This window comes from Patiria miniata, unplaced genomic scaffold, assembly GCF_015706575.1.
Source record: "Patiria miniata isolate m_02_andy unplaced genomic scaffold, ASM1570657v1 HiC_scaffold_14, whole genome shotgun sequence".
Taxonomy (NCBI): domain Eukaryota; kingdom Metazoa; phylum Echinodermata; class Asteroidea; order Valvatida; family Asterinidae; genus Patiria; species Patiria miniata.
The window spans coordinates 6,079,593-6,101,248 of record NW_024037052.1 but is presented as its reverse complement, the minus strand read 5'-3'; the positions used below and the strand labels follow the sequence as shown (position 1 = coordinate 6,101,248).

General features: G+C 40.8%; 1 protein-coding gene across 4 annotated transcripts; it reads left to right on the top strand.

The window, feature by feature from the left end:
- Positions 1–1,536: 1,536 nt before the first annotated feature.
- Positions 1,537–20,487, top strand: LOC119721968 (monocarboxylate transporter 12-like). Of its 4 annotated transcripts, XR_005270357.1 has the most exons (5): positions 1,538–2,052; positions 9,562–9,702; positions 14,576–15,415; positions 18,898–19,905; positions 20,143–20,487. XR_005270357.1 is itself a non-coding variant. In XM_038191933.1 (4 exons), the coding sequence occupies exons 1-4, from the start codon at positions 1,857–1,859 to the stop codon at positions 19,017–19,019; spliced, it is 1,299 nt and encodes a 432-aa protein (XP_038047861.1). In that variant the 5' UTR covers positions 1,538–1,856; the 3' UTR covers positions 19,020–20,487. The 4 variants fall into 4 exon arrangements, 3 of the variants coding, with proteins under 3 accessions (XP_038047862.1, XP_038047861.1, XP_038047863.1); XM_038191933.1 differs by having other exon boundaries at positions 18,898–20,487; XM_038191935.1 differs by lacking the exon at positions 1,538–2,052 and adding an exon at positions 6,208–7,098 and having other exon boundaries at positions 18,898–20,487.
- The last annotated feature ends 1,169 nt before the right edge of the window (positions 20,488–21,656 follow it).

Here is a 21,656-nt window from a genome sequence, read left to right as displayed (position 1 = left end):
TCGGAGAAAAAAACCTTGTAAAATTCAAAACTAAAACCATCTGATCCAGGGGACTTGCCATTTTTTTGTGTTCTTCAAAACATTTAACATTTCTCGATGAGACAGAGGACCCTCTATGCTGTCACGTATCATATTTGAAAGAACTGGAGAGTCCGAATTCTCAAAAATAGATTGTAAATTAACTGTTGTTTCCCCTTCTGAAGACGAGTACGGTTTTTTTTTATAAAATAACGTGCCTCGTGTATAATATCCCTAGAGGATTTTAATTCGGTAACACGATTAAAAGTCTTGTTAATACAATTACGTTTCTCCATATTAAGGAAGTATTTGGATGGTTTTTCACCGTGTTTCATCCACCTTGTTCTAGATCTAATCATTACACAATCCAATGTAGTCTTACGAATATTAACGAGGCTAGTTTGTTTAGACTTCAATGTATCCAACAGACTCTCATCACCGTGAGCAACCTTATTCGACAAATCTTGAATTTCGTTTTCGAGACGAGATTCATCTCTGCAAGCACTCTTTTTCTTCCAGGCTGCAAAAGAAATTACTTTTAGTTCTAATCGCCATTAATGACATTTCAAAAAAAAGTTGATCATTAATAACAAAATGAATATCTCTGGGGTGAATGGTGTGTAAATTCGAACGTACATAAGGCAAAGCTGCGTGTGTTTCTACAACATCCGTGATAACTTTTTTCACCTGGTCAACATAATTTTATCTGCAAGAAGCGAATTTTTAAATTTCCAATAACCCGGTCCTCTCTCGATCTGATTGAAATCGAAACAAATATCAACCAAGGAATGATCTGTCCGATAACCTGGCTCAATTTCAGATGAAACAAAATTGGAACTAAGTTCAGAAGATATTAAAAAGAAATCCAGCCTAGACTGTTTCAGTGTAGAAAGACTCCAGGTATATCTCCTGCAGTTTGGGTTTTGAATACACCACGGTTTAATAAGGTCGAGATCCCTACATAAACCCAACACCCTGTTTCTTGCTAAAGAATTGTTGACATGAAGGTAATTATCACAATCCAAATTACTGTCTAAAACTAAATTCCATTCGCCACAAATAATGTGTAAGGGTTATCAAACTCAGAAATAATATTATTGATATTCTCGTAGAAATCTGAATCATCCCTGTTTAGACCGTATAATGAGCGTTATATTATGGTTATGTGTTTCCAAACTTAAAGACTAAGAACCAAAACATTTCCATTTACATCATTATTGGAACTAAGAATTTTTAAAATCAAACGTATTGTTAAAAAGAATAGCCGCACCTCTGGCATTACTTTTATGAGAACAGAAGTAACAGTCCAGCCCCCACTCGGCCCTATACCTGTCTTCCATGGAATCTGCACAGTGGATGTCTTGCAGACAATAGATGGAATCATGCTTAGACCTAAAAAAAAAAAAAAAGCAAGACATCTCTCCTATTGGAGCGGTCAGCTAGGCCACGGCAATTCATTGAAGCAATGGACAAGTTACGTAAGCGAACTGTGTTAGAACGGTGGGAGCTAGACCCTTTACATATTCAAAACAACACAACACAAAAAAGGATGGGGTTAGCCCGATGTATAACCTGGTACAAAATAGCGACTTAAATGAAGACTTTAATGTTTCACAATGACAAGGCTGGACATTAGTAAGTAATGAAAGGACATTAGCAAGCAATGGAAAACAATATTATAATAAAAATCGAACCATGGAAGAAGGTAAAACTTCACTACATGTCATTATAAGTTCATGACCCTGAGTTGTACGCATAGTTCTCAATGCACTGCGCCATCGAGAGTTTGCCACCATCATTTGGTCTAAACATTAACAGCAAGGCCATACAGCATCGTTATGTCGCAAGGAAAAGCTGAATTTTCTGGGCCGGGCTGGGTCGCAGTCCTCTGCCTGCATGTCAACTGCATATTGTGGGCAGGTATCTTGAAAGCCCTCGGAGTCATGCTGCCTACCCTCGTGGAACAGTTCGCCACAGAAACCTGGGTAATTGGGTGGATGGTGGCCATCATCAACGGTGCTATCAATATCGTGGGTAAGTATTTCACTTTGTTTCCCGACTTGAAGGTTTAAAACCGATTATTTATGGTCAAACAGTTATCAGTCTTTTGCTAAACTTAAATTAAGCTTGGTAATAGTATTGAAATCGACGTCCCCTTCTTTAGATAGGGTCAAATGGAAACTCTTTTGTACAGGGTGCGCGAAAATTCTGGGTCTGTGTGTCAAGAACATGTTCTAGTGAAGTTTCCGCAGTGGGCAACGAAACAACACCAGAATTTCGATAACATTCAAAAGTTATGCCTTTTTGATATTATTGATTTGAAGGCCTAGCCTATAAGTAAATTGTTCTCACAAGCAATTAATAAAATTGACGTCTTATTCAAGTTGAATAGTTCTTTTCACCGTCAAGATGCCAGTGAAGGCCTGCCAGCTCAAGTGGCACCCAATGACTCCAATATAGCACATTGGATGATTATAATCTACCGATGCCATGTTTTTTTCAGGTATAGGTTTTTGTGTGAGACATTCCCATCGCACAAAATAATCGATGGCCCGTAACCTCAACTGAATAACTGGGGTCAAGTTAGGGACGCAGTATTAACAAAGAGAAATGCATGTACAGAATACTAACGGTACAGCATTCATACAGGGTGAGTCCAAAAAAGCGCAACCCAAACCCAAAGAAATATATTTCATATTTAAACAAATATGTCGCACCAAGAATAATTGTGACTGGTAATAGGGAGTCCACCGGTTTGGGGCCATATATCTGTAACCACGCAAAATTAGTCAATTTCAAACTGTGCTAATAAGTATTCATAAATACCTCAGACAGTTTACGCATTCCTATTGGTCGAGAGCCCGTCACGTGGCCGGCCTTAAACGGATGATAAAGACATGGCTAGCTGGTCTTAAACACTTTTCCAGTGTCACAATAAAATGTGGACTCCTAAAAATCCAGTGCCTCTTATCGTTTCATTGGTTGAACGTTCACAATCCTCACGTAGGCATGCGCAACACTACCAGGGAGTCAGAATTTTGTAGTTCTAAATTCAAAACGCAACGCGCCAGGTGCGTTCTGCGCGACATCGCACAGAACATGATACGCGCGCGTCAATCTCCATAAAAGGGTTGTTTACATCTTACTCGCCAGCTAAATACTCCATTATTTTGCAAGAGGGATGTTTCATAAAGCATAAAGTGGATTTGTTGAACAAAATCGGGATGTTTTGAACGAATTATATGATTTTTTTTTTACCGAAAAGGTATTTATGAATGGGAATAAATATGTGCTCCGTCGGTATTTATCACTCTGTTTAAGACCACTTAGAGTCTGGGTGCTGATAATTACCCTCGCCTCCGGTTCGGGTAATTATCAGCACCCAGACTCTAAGTGGTCTTAAACAGAGTGATAAAAACCTCCGAAGCACACATTTATTCCCTTATCAAAATGACTCTAAAAAAACATAAAAGTATCCTGATACTAAGAGGAATACTGACTCTATTATCAAAAACATTAATTCAGAACTTTGCATTCATTTGGATGGAAAAAAAACGAATTCTTAACTCGCGCTTTCTATATCGACAGTCACGACAGATGTCCCAAACATTACCGCGTGAGCCGGCACTTTCATTTAAACCACCGTGTAAAATTAAAATCTACTTGATAAATTGAACTGTTTTTATCATAACTTTATCAATAAAAATGGCACGGACTGGCCCGCTCGTACCCAGAAAGTTCAGACTTTTATTTAAACAGTGGTATAAAAAGAAATGATTAAGAGCTTTCTGCACCTTTCCGCAAAGTATTTTTATAGGTCAGGGTACAGAGGCGAAACGAGAGAATTTTGTACAACGGCGAGACGCCATTGCAACCAGACTAGTCTACTACCGCATGTTATTGTATGCTCATGGTATTGGTGCCAGACTTACATGTACTGTGTAGTCTGGCACGCGGTAACAGTAACAACGCGTGCACGCATGTTCCGTGTTGCATGTTGTGTGGAGCGGGATCAGCCATTGCCAGACTTTGTCTGGCACGCTGTATTTATAACAGGGATAATGCGTGGACACATTATTATGTATTCCGTGTGCTGTGTGATGGAGCGGGACCGGAACTATACTTTGCCCGTGCGTAACGCCGGCGGGTCATCTGGCATAAGCCTTTTCGGAGTTTTAACTGCGCGCATTCGTAACCTGTGACAACGCACATTGTTTGTCTCAAATGCCCTTTGACAGTACCCACAATGCATGAACAGCCTTTTTGTAAAGTAAGTGGCGCGATGAAGTCAGTTGTAAAGTCAGTGGCGCGATGATGTCAAAAGCCATTTGAGACAAATAATGCGCGTTGTCACAGGTTATGAATGCGCAGTTGGAACTCCGAAAAGGCTTATTGTCTAATAATAATACGAAGTATTTATATAGCACTTTACAAAGAACAAAGCGCTTAACACTCATCCACAACAAAAAATAACAGGAAAGAAAAACAGACACAATACGATTACGAATGGACTTGGAACAGATGTGTCTTTAGGAGACGTTTGAATACAGGCAGCGAGACCGCCTCTCTCAGACAAGAAGGAAGCTCATTCCACACGCGAGGGGCGGCCACAACGAAAGAGCTATCTCCGGCCTTCTTCCTACTTCTAGGGACAGAAAGTCGGGTCTGATCGGATGATGAGCGGAGTCGCTGTCTGTAAGAGTCAGGAATATTTGAGTGATGTGAATGTAATAGGTCAACCAGATATGATGGAGCTTGAGTGTTGAGAATTTTGTATACAAGGGTGCAGATTTTGAAGGTCATCCTCTGTTTAACAGGTAGCCAATGTAGCTCTGCCAGCAGGCCCTCAGATGGCTGGTCCCGGCTGCATGCGAAGACCAGCCGAGCAGCCTTGTTTTGTAGGCGCTGTAACCGTTTAAGATCTTTCTCAAGAGCACCTAGCAAAAGAGAGTTCGCATAATCAAGACGGGACAGGACCAGACTTCTGACGGCGTGATGGCAGGCATCCTGTCAGTGATGTAGTGCCTTGATGCTGGGCCTTGGCCTTAAGGCTGCCTTAAGGCTGGATTTTAGGGCCTTGGCCTTGGCCTCGAGGCTTGAGGGCAAAAGCCTTGGCCTTAGCCTTGGCCTTGAGCGTTCAGGGCCTTGCAATTTTGAGCCAAGGCTCTTCAACTTTCAAGGCCCATAGATTTTTGCATTTTCCAGATAAATCTGTTCGAAATTTTGCTGTTACCATTTTAATCGTATTACCATGGAGGAGGGAAGCACCCTATAGATTTGTGTGTTGGGCACACTTCCACTTTTGTAGCATCACATTTTGTTACCATTGTAGTAGTTTTGCTGCAAAAATATTCCGTACACTTGTGGGGCTAATGAGATGATCACTTTAATTGCATATTACTATGGAATAGATCTGATTAGTTGTATATGTCTCCCTGATAAGTGCTAAAGATTTGCATGTATCTATTTTAGAAAATGCTGATATTTCTGACCATGTTGGGCCAGGAAATAAATGCCCCCCCCCCCAAAAAAAAACCACGAAACCATTTTTTTATGTGACGTCGTAATGAAGGCAGGCAATGAGTACACCACCATCTTTTCCTGAAAAAACATGGGTTAAAATGGTCAGAAATTGCCTCAGATCGCACCACAGAGCATCTCGAATCCAAAAAAATTTCGGGGCCCTTAAGCGGGCCCCGAAGTCTAAGCCGTAATTTTTTGATCCCCCTTTTTTTTGGGGGGGGGACCAAAATTTATTTCCCCCCCCCCCCCACCCCCCAAATTGTGTTCTGGATCCGCCCTTGCGTGATGATGTGTCACTCATGTGACTATAATTAGTTCTATATGTGGTCATTTCATAAAACAGGGCCTTGGCCTCGGCCTTGGCCTTGGGGGTTAAGCCTTGGCCTTGGCCTCGAGGCTTGAGGGTCAAAGCCTTGGCCTTGGCCTTGGCCTTGAGGGTCAAAGCCTTTGCTCCAACACTGCATCCTGTGTAATAAACCGGCGAATACGCCACAGGTTGCGGATGTGGAAATTAATAGTTTTACACAGAGAGCCAACGTGATGAGACATTGTCAAAGACGAATCTAGTGTGACTCCTAAATCCTTAATGGATGTGGAAGCTGGAATGGATAAGTCTCCCAATTCTAATTGGAGATCAGGGACACTAGCAACCACATAATTACTGGCGAAAACAATGAACTCAGTCTTGTCTTGGTTAAGCTTCAGCATGTTTTGAGACATCCATTCATTGATCATGAAAACGCAAGATGATAAATTGCCAAGTACCTGATGACAGTCGCCTTCAGATTTAGGGTCAAACTCAGCATAAAGCTGGATATCATCTGCATATTCATGAAATGAAATGCCTTGCCTACGAATGATCTCACCGATGGGACTGGTGTACATAATGAATCCCAACGGACCTACTACGGATCCCTGGGGTATGGAGTAGGTGAAAATGTGCTCTTCAGACAAATCTCCTTTGATGGAAACCTTAGCCGTGCGGTCTTTTAGGTATGTGCTGAACCAAGACTCAACAGTTCCTTTTATTCCAAATTGGCTCTGGAGTCTCTGTAGAAGGATGCCGTGGATGCAGAATAATACTGCATCTTTGAATCAGTGATCAGTCTATTTACGTGGTCTTTTTGAGCCCGGAGGGCATGTTCATCCTCAGCAGAGTTGGTCTTTTTCCATTTCCGCTCAAGGCGACGCCGAATACGCCTTTCAGTATGGATGAGGTCGTTGTACCATGGAAGTCTTGGCTTGATAATTCGTTCCCTGGTGACCAAGGGACAAACTTCGTCGAGGACCGTAGAAGTTATCTTCGCATAAGACTCTGCAAGACTGTTGGGATCGTTGTTGCTGTCTGGGAAATCGGTAAACCGATCATGGAGTAGCTCTGGCAAGCGCTCATGGTCCAGCTTGCCGTACTGGCGGGATGTTGTTGAGACCCTCAGTGGTGGAGGTTTGCCACACTTCATGGTACATGTGACGACATTATGATCAGAGTGGTGCAGAGGGTCGACATGAACTTCATGGATTAGATCATAATCATCGCGGGAAATGACCAAGTCTAAGGTATGACCATGTCTGTGAGTTGGGCCCTTGACGTGTTGGCTGAAGCCTGCATTTGAAATAATCTCAGTGAATGTTTTGGTGTCCCATTTATCAGGTGAGTCAATATGCACATTGAAATCACCCAATAATGCAGTTTTATGAGGAGTAACGGACGTCTCATCCAGAAATCTCTCAAACTCCTCCAAAAATTCGGAGGTTTTCAGTCCATTAGCACGTGATGGAGGCGGACGATATATTCCGATAAGTCGGATACAGTTGTTGAGCATAACAGTGCAGTGTTCAAAGTTAACTGAGGAGAACCCAGACGGGGTAGAACGGGGTAGAACACAGTGTCTAGTCGCATCGTCCGGTCTAGCCAGACGGAATTGTGGGGTGATAACATTGTGTTCCCAATCCATTATCCCTCTTTGTAAAGATCCTCTTCTGGGGTGATGTTTTTCTAATGTGAAAATAGTGGGGTGATGTGTCCTGAAAGGAACACCACCCCACAAGGGGGTATGGTCAGAACGTGGAGGTTGCTCGGTGTGCGCCTGGACAGTGCGAAGGTCCAGGGGAAAAAATCATAACTTTTTTGTTATGAGTGGTAAAAACCTGATTCAGAAATCAATTTTATGTTTATTTAATGGGGATTCCTATGATAGCAAACATTTGATAGGTTTGGGAAATAAGATTTATATAAGATGCTAAAAGTATATAATGTAAATCTTACAGAATTGAAACTCCAAATTCGGCCACTTAAATTGTTGTATCTCCAAAATGCAGACACCTATGAAGCTGATTCATTTTGTTGTGTAAGTCTCTTCTCAGTGATACAAAATATGATTTGTTTTTCTCTAAAAAAATGAAATTCGCTGGACTCCCTACTGGTAAAGCCAATTTCATAAGGTACTTGATGAACAAAATACTTCAATTGCTCAATCCGTTCAAACTTTTTCACAATTTAAACGGAATGACTTTAAAATCTGTTACGTCCAAAAATGTGATTGCAGGAATTGTCGTTACCATTGTCTTCAAGCATTACCAGCGATAAAACCTCAACTTGAAAGTTAAAAATATTCAACAAAGCCCTTTTGAAGGCCCGTCCTGAAAAAAAAAAGTGGATGTAAAAATCATATTGTTAGCCAAAGTAGGGTTGTTAATACAGATATTATGTACTACAATTGTTGGAACAAGTAGTCTATGTCATTTTCTTTGTTGTTCCAAACAGTCAGAACACACAATCATTTTGTTTTTGGACGAAACTGATTTAAGGGTCATTTCGTTTGAACGGATTGAGCAATTGCAGTATTTTTTTCATCTATAAAAGTAGTTTATTAAAATGGGTCTTTACCAGTCATAATTATTTTAGGTCCTACATATTTTTTTTAAAATACGAAATAAATTTCTTTGGGTTTGGGTTCTGCTTTTTTGACTCACCCTGTAGTATTGATCTGAGTCAACTCAGAACGATTTTACAGTGCTCTTTACGGGGCAAATTTTAAGGTCGTTGTCAGCGATTTTGAGTTTTGAGAAAACTAGTATAGGCCTATGTTTCTAGCTAAGGCTAACGTTTTAAGTTCATATTTTCTGAGAGAGTCTTACGTACAGACAACTTGTGTATATACAACCTCAACTGGATGTACAATGCCCAACATAAACGATCATGTATTAAAAACTAATTGTATTTAGTCGTTGTCGTTAACTAAGGCCAATAAAACAATAGTCTCGTGTGCGCGCGTTGCCGTAGCCGTGCGCTTCGGCAAAACTAAAACAAGTTTTTTTTTCAAAGTATGATGACTCAAAAACCGCCAAACTCACTGGTTTGACTGGAATCCTGCAGTTGCACAATTTTAACGTCTTTTATATGGTGTTTAATACGATCGAGTATAAGCTTTATGTGGCCCTCTCCGGGTCTCCCATATATTTTGCACTAAATTTAGTCGGGGACAATTTGCACGAGGTGTTGCAATTTTGTAATCAGCCAGACTGAGGGAGCGATGGCCGTGTATCTGGAACCCTTAAACGCTTTTTAATTAGTGCAAATTAAAGGGAAAATACAACATTTGCAAACATCAAAAAAACAAAACTATCAAATCATTTTGAAATACCTTGCTGGACTGTTAGTGAATGACAGTGTAAAGCATCCTGTAAAATCATGGCAACTGGTATATTGTCATTTTCAAGAAAAGTTGTTTTTTTGTATCAATTTCCAACACTGATCGGCCGATCAGCGTTGGAAAAAAAACTGGCTTTTTTTTCTTCAAATACTGGACCCAGTTGACCATCGCACTTGTTTGCAATCGATTACACACCTATGAACGGGTACAAGCCAGCTAGACTGGTTCTCTGACCTTACAATTCCACAATATATGTAAACTGCTCTGTTTCTTCTTAAATGGAGTCAGGGAACCAGACTTCAGGAAAATAATTGTTTTTCTTGGTTTTTATAGCATTATAGCATTATAACCACCCTTCTTTGTATAGGACCCTTTTCCGGACCAGTGAACTCCTTGTTTGGTACCCGCTATGTTGTGATGGTCAGTGGTATCCTGATTGGGACGTCATTGATCGTTGCTTCACTGACTACCAGCGTTGTCCAAATGACCGTGACTTTGACATTGGGAGGTACGTATTTATTTAAAGATGTACTGTCCGTTCGCTTCAACGAACTTATACTGCAACGAATGTTTCATAACAAGTTAACCCTCCCAAAAGGCTTTGCATTTTGTGCCTCTAATTACGTACAAACAGATCGGTTTGATTTCCTGTCGGGCAGCATATTGGTTAGTCCATGGAGGAATAAAGTATCACCCGTTATCCACGGAGCAAGTCTCCTGTATAACATCTGATACTGTCTAGACATGCAGATATAATATGCAAACTGCACGCCAGCTAATCGGAGTCGACTTATATTAAATCATGACGTCATTTCATTCCTAAATCAGGACTAAATGATTTGATTGGTCAATTCGAATCATTACAGAACTGAGCCCAATCTAATGCATTTTCTGAAACCTCAGTTTCTGAGGTTCAAGCCTAATGAAGCATGTAGTGCCTGCAGCGGATTACCTGATGTGTTGGCATGTTTAGACTGATGAGCCTTCCTGTGGTCAGCTGCAACTGATCCACTAGCTAAGAGCAGTGTCTTGCAGGTCGTTGTCGGTATAGGTGTTACCGGACGCCAGTGTCTGACCATCCATATTATGATGCTTTTATGTAATCACTTCTGCACTACATGTAGAATAGCATGTACATTGTGTATTTACAATGCATTCTTGGATGCCTTGAGCAAGGATAGCGATCATGGTTAGCATTGGCTAGGAAAATATAATCAAGATCGAGACGACTTTGACGTGAAATTATATGAACTTTGGGATTATTTTTCGCTTGCTTGTCTGAACACTTTAACTGGCCAACCAAATGCTATTAATGGGGGAGTAACAAAAAAGCGGAGGCAAACCCCCACAAATTAAATTATATATTTAAAACAATATGTAGTACCAAAATAATAATGACTGGAAAGCCAATTTCATAAGCTATTGTTAGATGAAAAAATGCTGAAATTGCTCAATCCGTTCAGAGAATATCAACATTTTAACGCAATGGCCCTAAAACCTGTTTCGTCACACACACAAAAAGACAATTTATTGTGTCCTCCATAGTTTGCCTTGGTGCTTTCGATCATTTGCCTTGGTGCAATTTCCCATTCCTTGGTGCTCTTTGGTAAAAAAAAAATGAGGAGGGGCGGAAATAGAGGGCGCTGTTGGAGCTACCGCGGAAAATTTTGGAGAAAAAAAGATCGACGCGCATGATAAAACTCGACGCGCGCGCCTTACTGACCAGAGACCGACTTACTTTTTTGTTTGGCCTAATATATATCAAAGTAAGCTCTCAACGTTAAATTGAAATCCGTTGTCACATGAAAATCCGACTCCTTTGAAAATCGGACTCCTTTTCCCTTTTATTGGTTAATCCCTCTCACGTGACCGGTCACTTTCCTAATTATCATACTTACGCATGCGCAGTATTACCAATGAGTCCGATTTTCATAGAAACCTAAATTCACGCTACACCGTCCCTTTGTTGAAAGAGTGAATTAAAGGAATAAAGCTCTAAATTGTCAACATTTTAAATCCGCCCCTTATGAAAAGCGCCGATTAAAATAAGCTTTAAATTGTCAACAGAATTTCTCCCCCAGTATATAGTGGGAAGATGAATCAAAGCATTGAGCTATGATCAAAGTAATCTCTAATTTACTTTTCATCAGAAATCCGATGACTGAATCACTCTGGAAATATGCAACACTTCACAGGGTTTATGTTAAAATAAAATCTGGACAAATGTCCAATAGTTTGGAGATTTGTCATTATTTTTTACAGAGTGTTTTGAATATTCATTTAAAAGTTTCTTTGACGTTGCTAGCATTCTGTACTCAACATTAACAAATATAAAGGTTCACCGTGACACATCCCCAACCTAATAGGAGTGGGACGGGTTTTCATTGAAACTAGTCTTGATTTACGGCAGTTCCAGTGTAGTTTCGTTTTAATAAAAAAAGCTATTCATGTTTTACCCTCTGCAAGTTTTTCCTCATAAAATCTCAGTAGACCAATAATGAAATCCTTGCCATAAAAAAGCTATTCATGTTTTACCCTCTGCAAGTTTTTCCTCATTAAATCTCAGTAGACCGATAAATCCTTACCTAGCCCCAAACTTGCTATCTACCGAGCATAAACATAAAGGTGCATTTGGTTTTTAGTCTTTTATATTTGCCATTCCCTGTAACAAACAAATAACACTGCAAATATATCGAGAGCTACATGTCATCGTTTGGTGAGATAGAACTAAAGCGCCCCCTGGCCCTGTGGCCCCACGCCGTAATGAACAAAACATACGCGAAGGAATTTACTAAATGTAAGAAAGCAGCCTTGCAACAATAATATTTACATGCGATATCATGCATAATGATACAATTCTTTTTCCAGAATGAAATGGAACCAAAAAATGGAGATAAAAATACAGGGTCCTCCACTACAGTTAAACGTTTTAAGAGCAACAGTATACTCTAAACAAAAATTTAAATAAATTGTCTTTATAATCTCAAAAAAACTATTGCTAAAAAAGCCAAATGAAAGTGGCCAGGAATCGCCCCAGATTGCACCACAGAGCATCTATATGCCAAATAAAGCCACGACGTAAGGGCTTGCGCTCCGCTTTCGCATTAATTTTGTCCGTCCTTTATTCCAGCACCCCCTGGCAAAAGTTTGTTCCAGCAGCAGTGCTTGAAGTTTGTCACAAGTTTAATCATGCGGGGTCTGAACTGATTGCTTGATGTATCATGCTTTACCTATAGATTGGGTATACTAGACCCATGCGTGTACACCTTTTTTATATTTTTTTTGTACAGTATTTGTATTTCACACTTTTAATGTTCATTGGCATATCAGTACCTCAATAAATCACATTATAGGAAGTTGTCGATAAATTCTTATCAATTTTGTTTTATCAATTTGTTGTAAGGAAATAGTAAACCTAACGTGACAATGATACATCAAATCCCAGTCGTTAGTTGTGAACGAAGTATATAACGCAGGGCTAGCATGCTGTACCTTCAAGTAGCCTTGGTCAATGCTCTCGTCGTTATTCGTCCCGTACGCGGTCAATCGTTGGCATATATACTCACGCGCTATGCACATGCATGTAAAAATACAGCGCAAACAGCGACCTCATGCGCCCACTATTTTTTTTATGCAAATCAGTTGGGGACGATCTCGAGCCTTGGTTCAATCGTCGGCAAAAGCTTAAGTTTTTCTTTATTTTGCGCTGGATTTCTAGCGCACGACCTCGTATGCGAATACAGATAAGTGTAGGCGGGGCTAATATGTACGAGTGTCCAATCACACCTTGGTAAATCCGGACGTCATCAAATTATTTGCTGCTATTCGCCTTTTGCGGACGTGACAGGAACCACAGTTGTTGTGCATTGGTGCCACACAACGTGTACGTGTATGGATTATGTACGGTGTAGTATGACATTTAAGGTCAGCTAAGGCTATTAACATAATGAGCACCACCCCGAAAACCTCACATGGACGATTGAACCAAGGCTCTCGATCGTCCCCAACTGATTTGCATATAAAAATAGTGGCCGCGTGAGGACGCTGTTCGCGCTGTATATTTACATGCATGTGCATAGCGCGTGAGGATATATGCCGACGATTGACCGCGTACAGGACGAATGACGACGAGAGCATTGACCAAGGCTATACCTTGAAGTTGAGATAAACATCTTAATAATTGCTTCACACGGGCATAATGCTGACCACGGGGGTATAAAGGGTCTGTGTGCGGCGTATTGTGTGTTGCATAACTAATAATAACCACTCTTCACAGATTGACAGATGAAGTGAAGTGGCAATAATGTCGGTTAGTCCTGGGCTCCACCCAGTGTAGCGGATACCTACTTTATCTCAGATAAGAGCACAGAGGCGCTAATTACCCCACAAAATGTACACTCCCGTTATAACGAGCTCGGTCATAACGATAACCCGGATGTAACGAGCACATTCTCCCAGTCCCGATCAATTTGTGTACATTACTATGGGGAAATATTTGGTTATTACGTGCACGGACATAAGGAGACTTCGGCTATTACGACGATTTTGGCTGACCCAATGCGAGGAAAAGCATTGTTCTCAACCCATTTACAACGATATCTTTTCAAAACTACGGGTACTGCAGCTTGTCAACGACAGACCTTTTGTCCCGAAACGGGTATCATGCTCCCGTCTTCCAATTCAAGCAACACACTTAAGCTTCACCCATCAATGTACCTTTGTAAAGACTTCAACCCAACGTTATTTCATCTCGCCGATCTTTTCAAATAAATTCAATGGGACTGTGATAATCTGCGCAGTGGACCGCTGGTCTAGTCGCTAATCCCCCGCTGCGGTTTCCTTTAGCGTGACCAGGTTTGAAGTTTGCTTACGACTGCCGTACCACTTTTCTAGATTATTACAAACTAACAATAGGGGGCGCTCAGGAGTTAAGTGTTGAAATTGTAAGGAATAGCCTTTAGTACTACCGCCCGAACATCGGGTGCTTAATTGCTCCCTATTGTTGGCTTGTGGCTATAAAAAAATGTACGCACATGTACCGTACCTTGTGCACAACGAATGGGGAATACTGCGCTCCGGTTTTAGCGAGGTTCCGGCTATAACGACAGTATTGTGAAAGTCCATCGGACCTCGTTATAACGGGAGCCGATTATGGCAGTGTTTTGTACAACAGCCCGGGCGCGATATCGCGTAACATGATACTGAATGCGTGATGCATTTTGTTTAATCCATTGTCTATGATGCCCAACGGGTGAATGACCGAAGACCCGATATAGAAAGCGCCCGCTGATTAGACAAAATCTAGGATGTCAAGTGTGGTCTATTACATAGACTACATATTAGCCCGTAAAATAACGTTCAAAATTGTGTGTGTTTTGCAGTTTCTTGTCTAAGTTGCTCCAGTGTTCTCATGAGGGCGGCAGTCGCACGGTGTTTTCCAATCAACTATGGCACAGCCACCGGTCTGGCGATGTCAGGATTTCCCGTGGGTACACTCCTAATCGCGCCTTTGACACAGCTTCTGCTAGACACGTACGGCTGGCGAGCCGCCATGATGCTCCTCGGTGCCATGAGTTTGCACCTATCTGCCTGTGGCGCCCTCTTCAGGCAGAGATCAAGGGGCAGCGAGAAAAGTAACCAGTATGAGACGCTTCGTGAAGACGATGATCTCGATGACTCATCTCCTAACAACATTGCCAAAGAGAAATCACGATTGCGCGCTTTCAAGGACGCCCTCACAGCACAGACTGAACATTTCGGTTTCTCGGTGTTCTTGAAGTTCTCCTTTTGGATCGCCACCCTACTGGAAGTCTGTATTCGCTTTGTTTCCGACCAGTGGCTGGTGTATTTCGTCCCCCAGGCAGAGGCCAAGGGTTTCTCCCCCCAGGAAGCCGTTACGTTTGTCACCGCTGCCGGCATCGGCAACATCGTCTTCAAACTCGTCCTAGGCGTTGTCGTGGACCGGGGTCTGTTAAAACTGCGACCGGCAATGGCAGCGGTGATCGTCATGAGCTGTGTGAGTTTCGTCATCGTGCCGTGGGTGACGTCATACTGGATGACGTTAACAAATGCTGTTGTCTTCTATGGTTCGTGTGGTGCCATTGGTTCACTCATTGACATCTTCACAAGGGAACTTCTGGGCGTGGATCTCCTGATCAGCGCTTTCAGTTGGATGGAAGTTATATCGGCGCTTGTCAGCTTAGGTTTTGGATTCTATCCAGGTAAGCTAAGCGCAGTTCATCAATGTTGTAGTCGAGTTTTCCGAGTACCGAGTACTGCCGAGAACATAGGTTACCGAGTACATCTTACTCGGAGACCTGTACTTATACTTCCGAGTACAGGTACAGGTCTCCGAGTACGAGTACTTGTACTTTCACGACTCCTTTTCCTTTGTTTCTTCTTCTCCCCCCCCCCTTTTTGAGTGGTCGGGCACAACCCGACCACTCTTTGGATCTGTTACGATTAATCTTTCTTTCTTTGAGTGGTCGGGCACAACCCGACCACTCTTTGGATCTGTTACGATTAATCTTTCTTTCTTTCTTTGAGTGGTCGGGCACAACCCGACCACTGTCTAGAATTGTTCCGATTAATCTTTCTTTTTTTTTCCGTACGGCACGTTTCCGCGGGTTTTCTCTTAAACGGTATATGGTATGAACTTGTAACTTTCAATATATATCGATCCTCATCCGAAGTGGTGCATATTACTCTGACGTCATGATTACGTCATCGGGTGTCAAATTACAAGTGATTTTATCTGAAAAAGACCAATTACTTTCACCTATAACTCTTGAACTAAACTTTCAATGATGTTTGTATTCTGTCATCAGATAGACCATTAATCGCTTAACAGTGTTTGTCGTGTACGTGAACTCGCTTGACCTTTACTTCCGGGTCTACCGGAAGGTCAAAGCTACGTGAATTCAAAATGAAGACTTTAGCCTGACATCAAAACAAAGCAACATTTCTTCCGAACGGTTCATGGTATGATCACAAAACCTAGTGTGAACTTGTACCATGTTACGAAGATGTTATAAATTTTGTTACGTCATCATGACGTCATCAGGTATCAAATTACAAACGATTTAAGGGCAAATTTTGACAAAATAGTTTGCGTTATATCTTTTGAACTGAATAGAGTATCGTGTTCGTTTCTTCGTGAGGTTGTAGACTATGCCGTGAGAAACATTTCGTGTTCCCAGACGCAAAACCGCTTGACCTTTACTTCCGGTGTTACCGGAAGTGCAATAAAAACTGAATATAACTCAAAAGCGGAATTATTTTTACTACATTATGAAAGTGTTTAGTGAGGAATGCAAGACGAAAAAAAAACAGTGTGATGACGTCAACATCCGAAAGGGCGCCCCCTATCGGCACATACACTATTGTTTGCTTTCTTTAATTTTCAAACCATATATCCGTCCAAATTTTACCAAATCGCCCCTTGATATTCTCTGATTAACCACAGATAACATGGCAAGGTTTCAAATTCATGACGTCATTAGACCGGAAGTTACTTTAAGGAGAATTTGAAAAGGATCAAAGTTTTAATTTAATTCTATCATTTGATCCCTGTCATATCTTCGGAGTCTAAATAATAACATCCATTACAATGTTCACCTTTGGATCTCTAATGCTGTGACGTCATCAAACCGAAAGTTAGGTGTTATCAAAACGTCATCAAACCGGAAGTAAGGTGTTATTCATACAAACAATTATATATTCCATATTTTTATACGTTATGTTAACTTTACAATGAAAAATTATTCTCTCCGAACTTTATCAGAATTCACTAACCGTTTTTGACTGATGACGTCATCAAACCAGAAATAACTTTTTTGTGCACATAGAATGTTTACTGAAATTTATCACACCGTTAAAGATACCTTTTTGAAACATTGATTGTACTTGAAGGGATTTAATTTCGTGATCCTTTTTTCTACATAAACATTTATTCCTGGGCAGTGTATAATGAAAAGGCTGTCCGCCCGACCACTCTGCGTTTGTAACTCAACAAACGCGAAACTCTAGTTGAGTGGTCGGGCACAACCCGACCACTCTTTGGATTTGTTGCGATTAATCTTTGTTTCTTTCTTTCTTTCTTTCTTTTTTTTCTGCATAGCACGTTTCCGCGGGTTTTCTCCTAAACGGTATATGATATGAACTTGTAACTTTTAACATATATTGACCCTCATTCCGAGTGGCGCATATTACACTGACGTCATTATGACGTCATTGGGTGTCAAATTACAAGCGATTTTCGTTGAAAAAATGACGATCTCCTTTGATCTATAACTCTTCAACAAAATGATCAATTATGCTCCAACCTTGTATTCAGATAGACCATGAATTCATAAACATTTTTTGTCGTGTACGTAAACTCGCTTTACCTTTACTTCTGGGTCTACCGGAAGGTCAAATTTAGGTGAATTCAAAATGAAGACATTGGCCTGAAATCGAAACAAAGCACAATTTCTTCCAAACGGTTTACGGTATGATCATAAAACCTAGTGTAAACATGTACCATGTTACGAAGATGTTATAACTGTTGTTACGTTATCATGACGTCATCAGGTATCAAATTACAAGCGATTTGATTGCACGATTTGACAAAATACTTTGACCTATATCTCTTGAACTAAATAGAGTATCGTGTTCGCTTTTTCGTGAGCTTGTAGACGGTGCCTTGAGCAACATTTCTTATTCCCGGGCACAAACCTGCTTGACCTTTACTTCCGGTGTTATCGGAAGTGCAATAGAAACTGAATCTAACTCTAAAACGGAAGCATTTTACTACAGACAAATACATTATGGCAGTGTTAAGTGAGGAATGCCAATCAGAAAAACATTATTTTGACGTCATCCACGAAAGGGCGCCCTCCAGCGGCACATAGAAAACAGTTTAATCTTTTAAAATGTTAAAACCCTCAATCAAATTTGTATGATATATTGCCCTTATATATCCCGTGAGCAACCACAAATGAATTTGTACGGTTTCATAATCATGACGTCATCAGACCAGAAGTAACTGTAGGGAGAATTCAACAATGACCATTTTATTTTTTAATTTAAATCCATCATTTGATCCCTATCTCATGACTTTGTTTTTTGCCCCCAAAAATGACATCTGTTACACTTAATTTTGACCTTTTGCTTCCAAATACTGTGACGTCATCAAACTGGAAGTTAGCTGTTATTATTACATACACTTAATTTCCATATTTCCATGCGTTATTTTTACTTAATGATAAACAAGTGTCCTCCCTTCCCTGTTTTGACTGATGACGCCATCAAACCGGAAATAACTTGTACGTGTACCCAACTGTTTACTGAAATTTATCATACCTTAAAAGACGCATTCTTTTTGTACAAAATAATTGGTACTGGAAATGTTGAAGTTCTTGGTCCTTTTATCATTCCCCTGGTTTTGCCACTCATAACGGTCCGTTCCATTATGTCAATTGTTTTGATGAATTCGCTCCACAAGGTATGCAATTCGGACTTTAATCCCAATATTTCTACCCTCCATAAAGCTATCAAAACAAAAAATAACTGGTCTGCTTATTAGGCTTCTAGCGCAGATAAGTCAGCAATCCGTATATTCGGCAGACTTCTTGCGCGCATATCATAGTCCATTGGAAGTTTTAAGTTTTAATTTTGGTTGTATGAATGGCAGTTACTACTGTATTTTCGCTCTTTTTTTTAGGTTGGATTTACGACGAGACCGGAAGTTACGATTTGGCCTTTGTTTCATTGGGATGTGTGTGGGCCCTGTCGCTGGTGGCGCTCTTAATGGAACAGGTGAACGCGAGATGGTATAAGAAGTAATCTGTGATGAGTTTGTTAGTTTTGCTATCAAAGATCAGTTCTGTTATGATCTAAATATTGAGAAACCGTGTATCAGTACACTGTAACACTGGTTGTTTAACTATTTAACACAATGTAAACGCTTGTTTGCAATAGTTTATAACGTTTTAACGCGTTTAAGGGGAGACGTAAAAGGCTCAGGCTAAATTTTGAGTCGGATTAATTTGCAGGTGTCTGTCACAAGTTGATTTTAAAAGGTCTTGTGAATATTTTATTTCCAGAATTATACTGTATAACTTTTTCTTTTTGTGATTGTATTATGGGGAAGCGACCCCAACCTAATTGATATATATATACTTTGAAACTTTTTGTGATTGTATTACGGGAGAGACCTCAACCTAATCCACATACTCTGAAACCTTTGTGTGTGATAATATTAAGGGAAAGACCCAACCTAATTTTTTGATGTATTAGAAGTCCACGAAGTTGGAATTGGGGTAATCTTATCATGACTTGACTCCAGTTGAACACTTTAGCATTACAATGTATAAGCTGTAAATCCTATAAGTATTTAACAATGGTGGGATTTAACTGAGCAGTCCGTGCCTGTCAGTAGATTAACTTGACATGTTCTGAGGTTTTGAAATACTTTTAGACCATCAGTCTTGGGTATAAAATCCAGATTGGGGCGTTGGCTAGGCACTTGTAGGCGAGACCAGGACCGACACTACGTCAGGGCATGTTATGCTCATGTGTACCCACATTGGGGAGTTGTAGGTTCCTAGTGAACTGAGTTTGCAATTATTTGCGCCGTTGGGAATGAGTCCCACAGAGTCGGTAGGCTGCGGCCGTCCTCGTGTCCTCGTCAAAGTCAATAAAATGTAGACCAGGTTATTCGCCATAACCTGTATTATTGCATTACAATTTTCAATCTGAATTTAAAAAGTGAAAATTTGTATATGTATAACTGTTGTAAAACATTGGAAATGTGCCTTGGCAATAACACATTGTTTGGGTTTTGTGTATAAAATGTACATTGCATTTAATGCTATGTTAAATGAGCTTAAACTGCTATGGATGTTGCATGTAATAATCTTGTGTAAGAGAGATGCATGGTGACAACTTGTACTTAATTCTAAACCAGGGTTTTTGGGACGTAACGTCTGGTTTTGGGAACTCCGCACAGTGAGATAGACATCCTCGGCGGGCCGAACTCAAGTCGACCATACCAGCAGGATTGTCGGCAAGGTCACACGTGGGCAGAGGACTCTACGGACACAGACGGTACTACCAGGGCAGGCACCGGTGCACCACACCCACAACCACACCAACCCGAACACTTCACACGGACCGTTGATTTGGGCCCACTTTCGTTGATTGTTTTGTAATGTATTAATAATGATGTATTTATTTAGTTTCTTTGTAGGATGAAATTTAAGTGTATGTTAATATTGGTGATATTGTGAATTAAATTAATCTTGAAATTATATCCAGATTTGTCCTTCTTTCATTTCGTCTGAGTTGAATCTTTACCATCAGAGTTTGATCTAAAGTACCATTCCGGGGTCCTCCTGGTTGAGGGGGATCTTGTGACATTGGGGGATTGTCCGGGAAATTTTTTCCTTAAAGATTTCGGTACTATTGGTCACGACTCTGTGGTTAGACGATCTCGGACAGGTGATGAAGGATTGTCTGTAGGGTATTGGAAGCGTAGTACTTCACTCACCTACTTGATGCACTTTCATCATGGAACAATTTGAATTTTTTTTTGAAAACTGGAAAGGACCTAGGGTTAGAGGGCCAATACCTTCTCAAGTTTGCTCAAGAGCGCGAGGAAAAAGTAAACAAAAAGAATGAAGATATAACAGTGCGCGCTGAGCGTCAGCAGGAACGCGAGCATGCTAGAGAGTTGAAAGAACTGGAACTCAGAATAGCAGAAAAGAACGCACACAGCAACTCAAATGTAAATAATTCAAGAGCGTCGAGTCTCTTTCGCAATATTAAGTCACCGAAGTTACCTAGGTTTAGGGATAGGCAAGACGATTTAGATTCGTACATTAGACGTTTTGAGAGATACGCCACTTCAGTAGAATGGTCCCAAGCTGATTGGGCAATATCACTTAGTACATTACTAACAGGTAGAGCCTTAGATGTTTATACATGTACTAGGTTACCTGATGATCAGGCCAATGATTACCAACAGTTGAAGTTAGCGCTTCTCAAAAGATATAGGCTAACTGAGGATGGGTTTCGAGAGAAGTTCAAAACAGCCAGGCCAGAAGTAGGCGAGACATATTCCCAATTCGCAGATAGGCTTAAAGAGGTTGTGGAATGCTCGAAGACATTTCCGTCATTTTTGGGGTATATGTAGCCTAAGGTGTGATGAAATAAAAACGACCATTGTTTCTGTCATGAAATGAGTACAAAGGGTACTTTTGAGAGCTGTTTTTCAGGTCCTGTTTCGACCCGAACGTGCAATTTGTGTAAAAGTCGTCGTTGCGGGCAGCAAACAAAACACAGTAAACCGTGACGTAATAAACAGGACTCGCTTATGCTACTCTGCATCGGGAGTCCTGTTTATTACGTCACGATTTACTGTGTTTTGTTTGCTGCCCACAACAACGACTTTTACCCAAATTGCACGTTCGGGTCGAAACA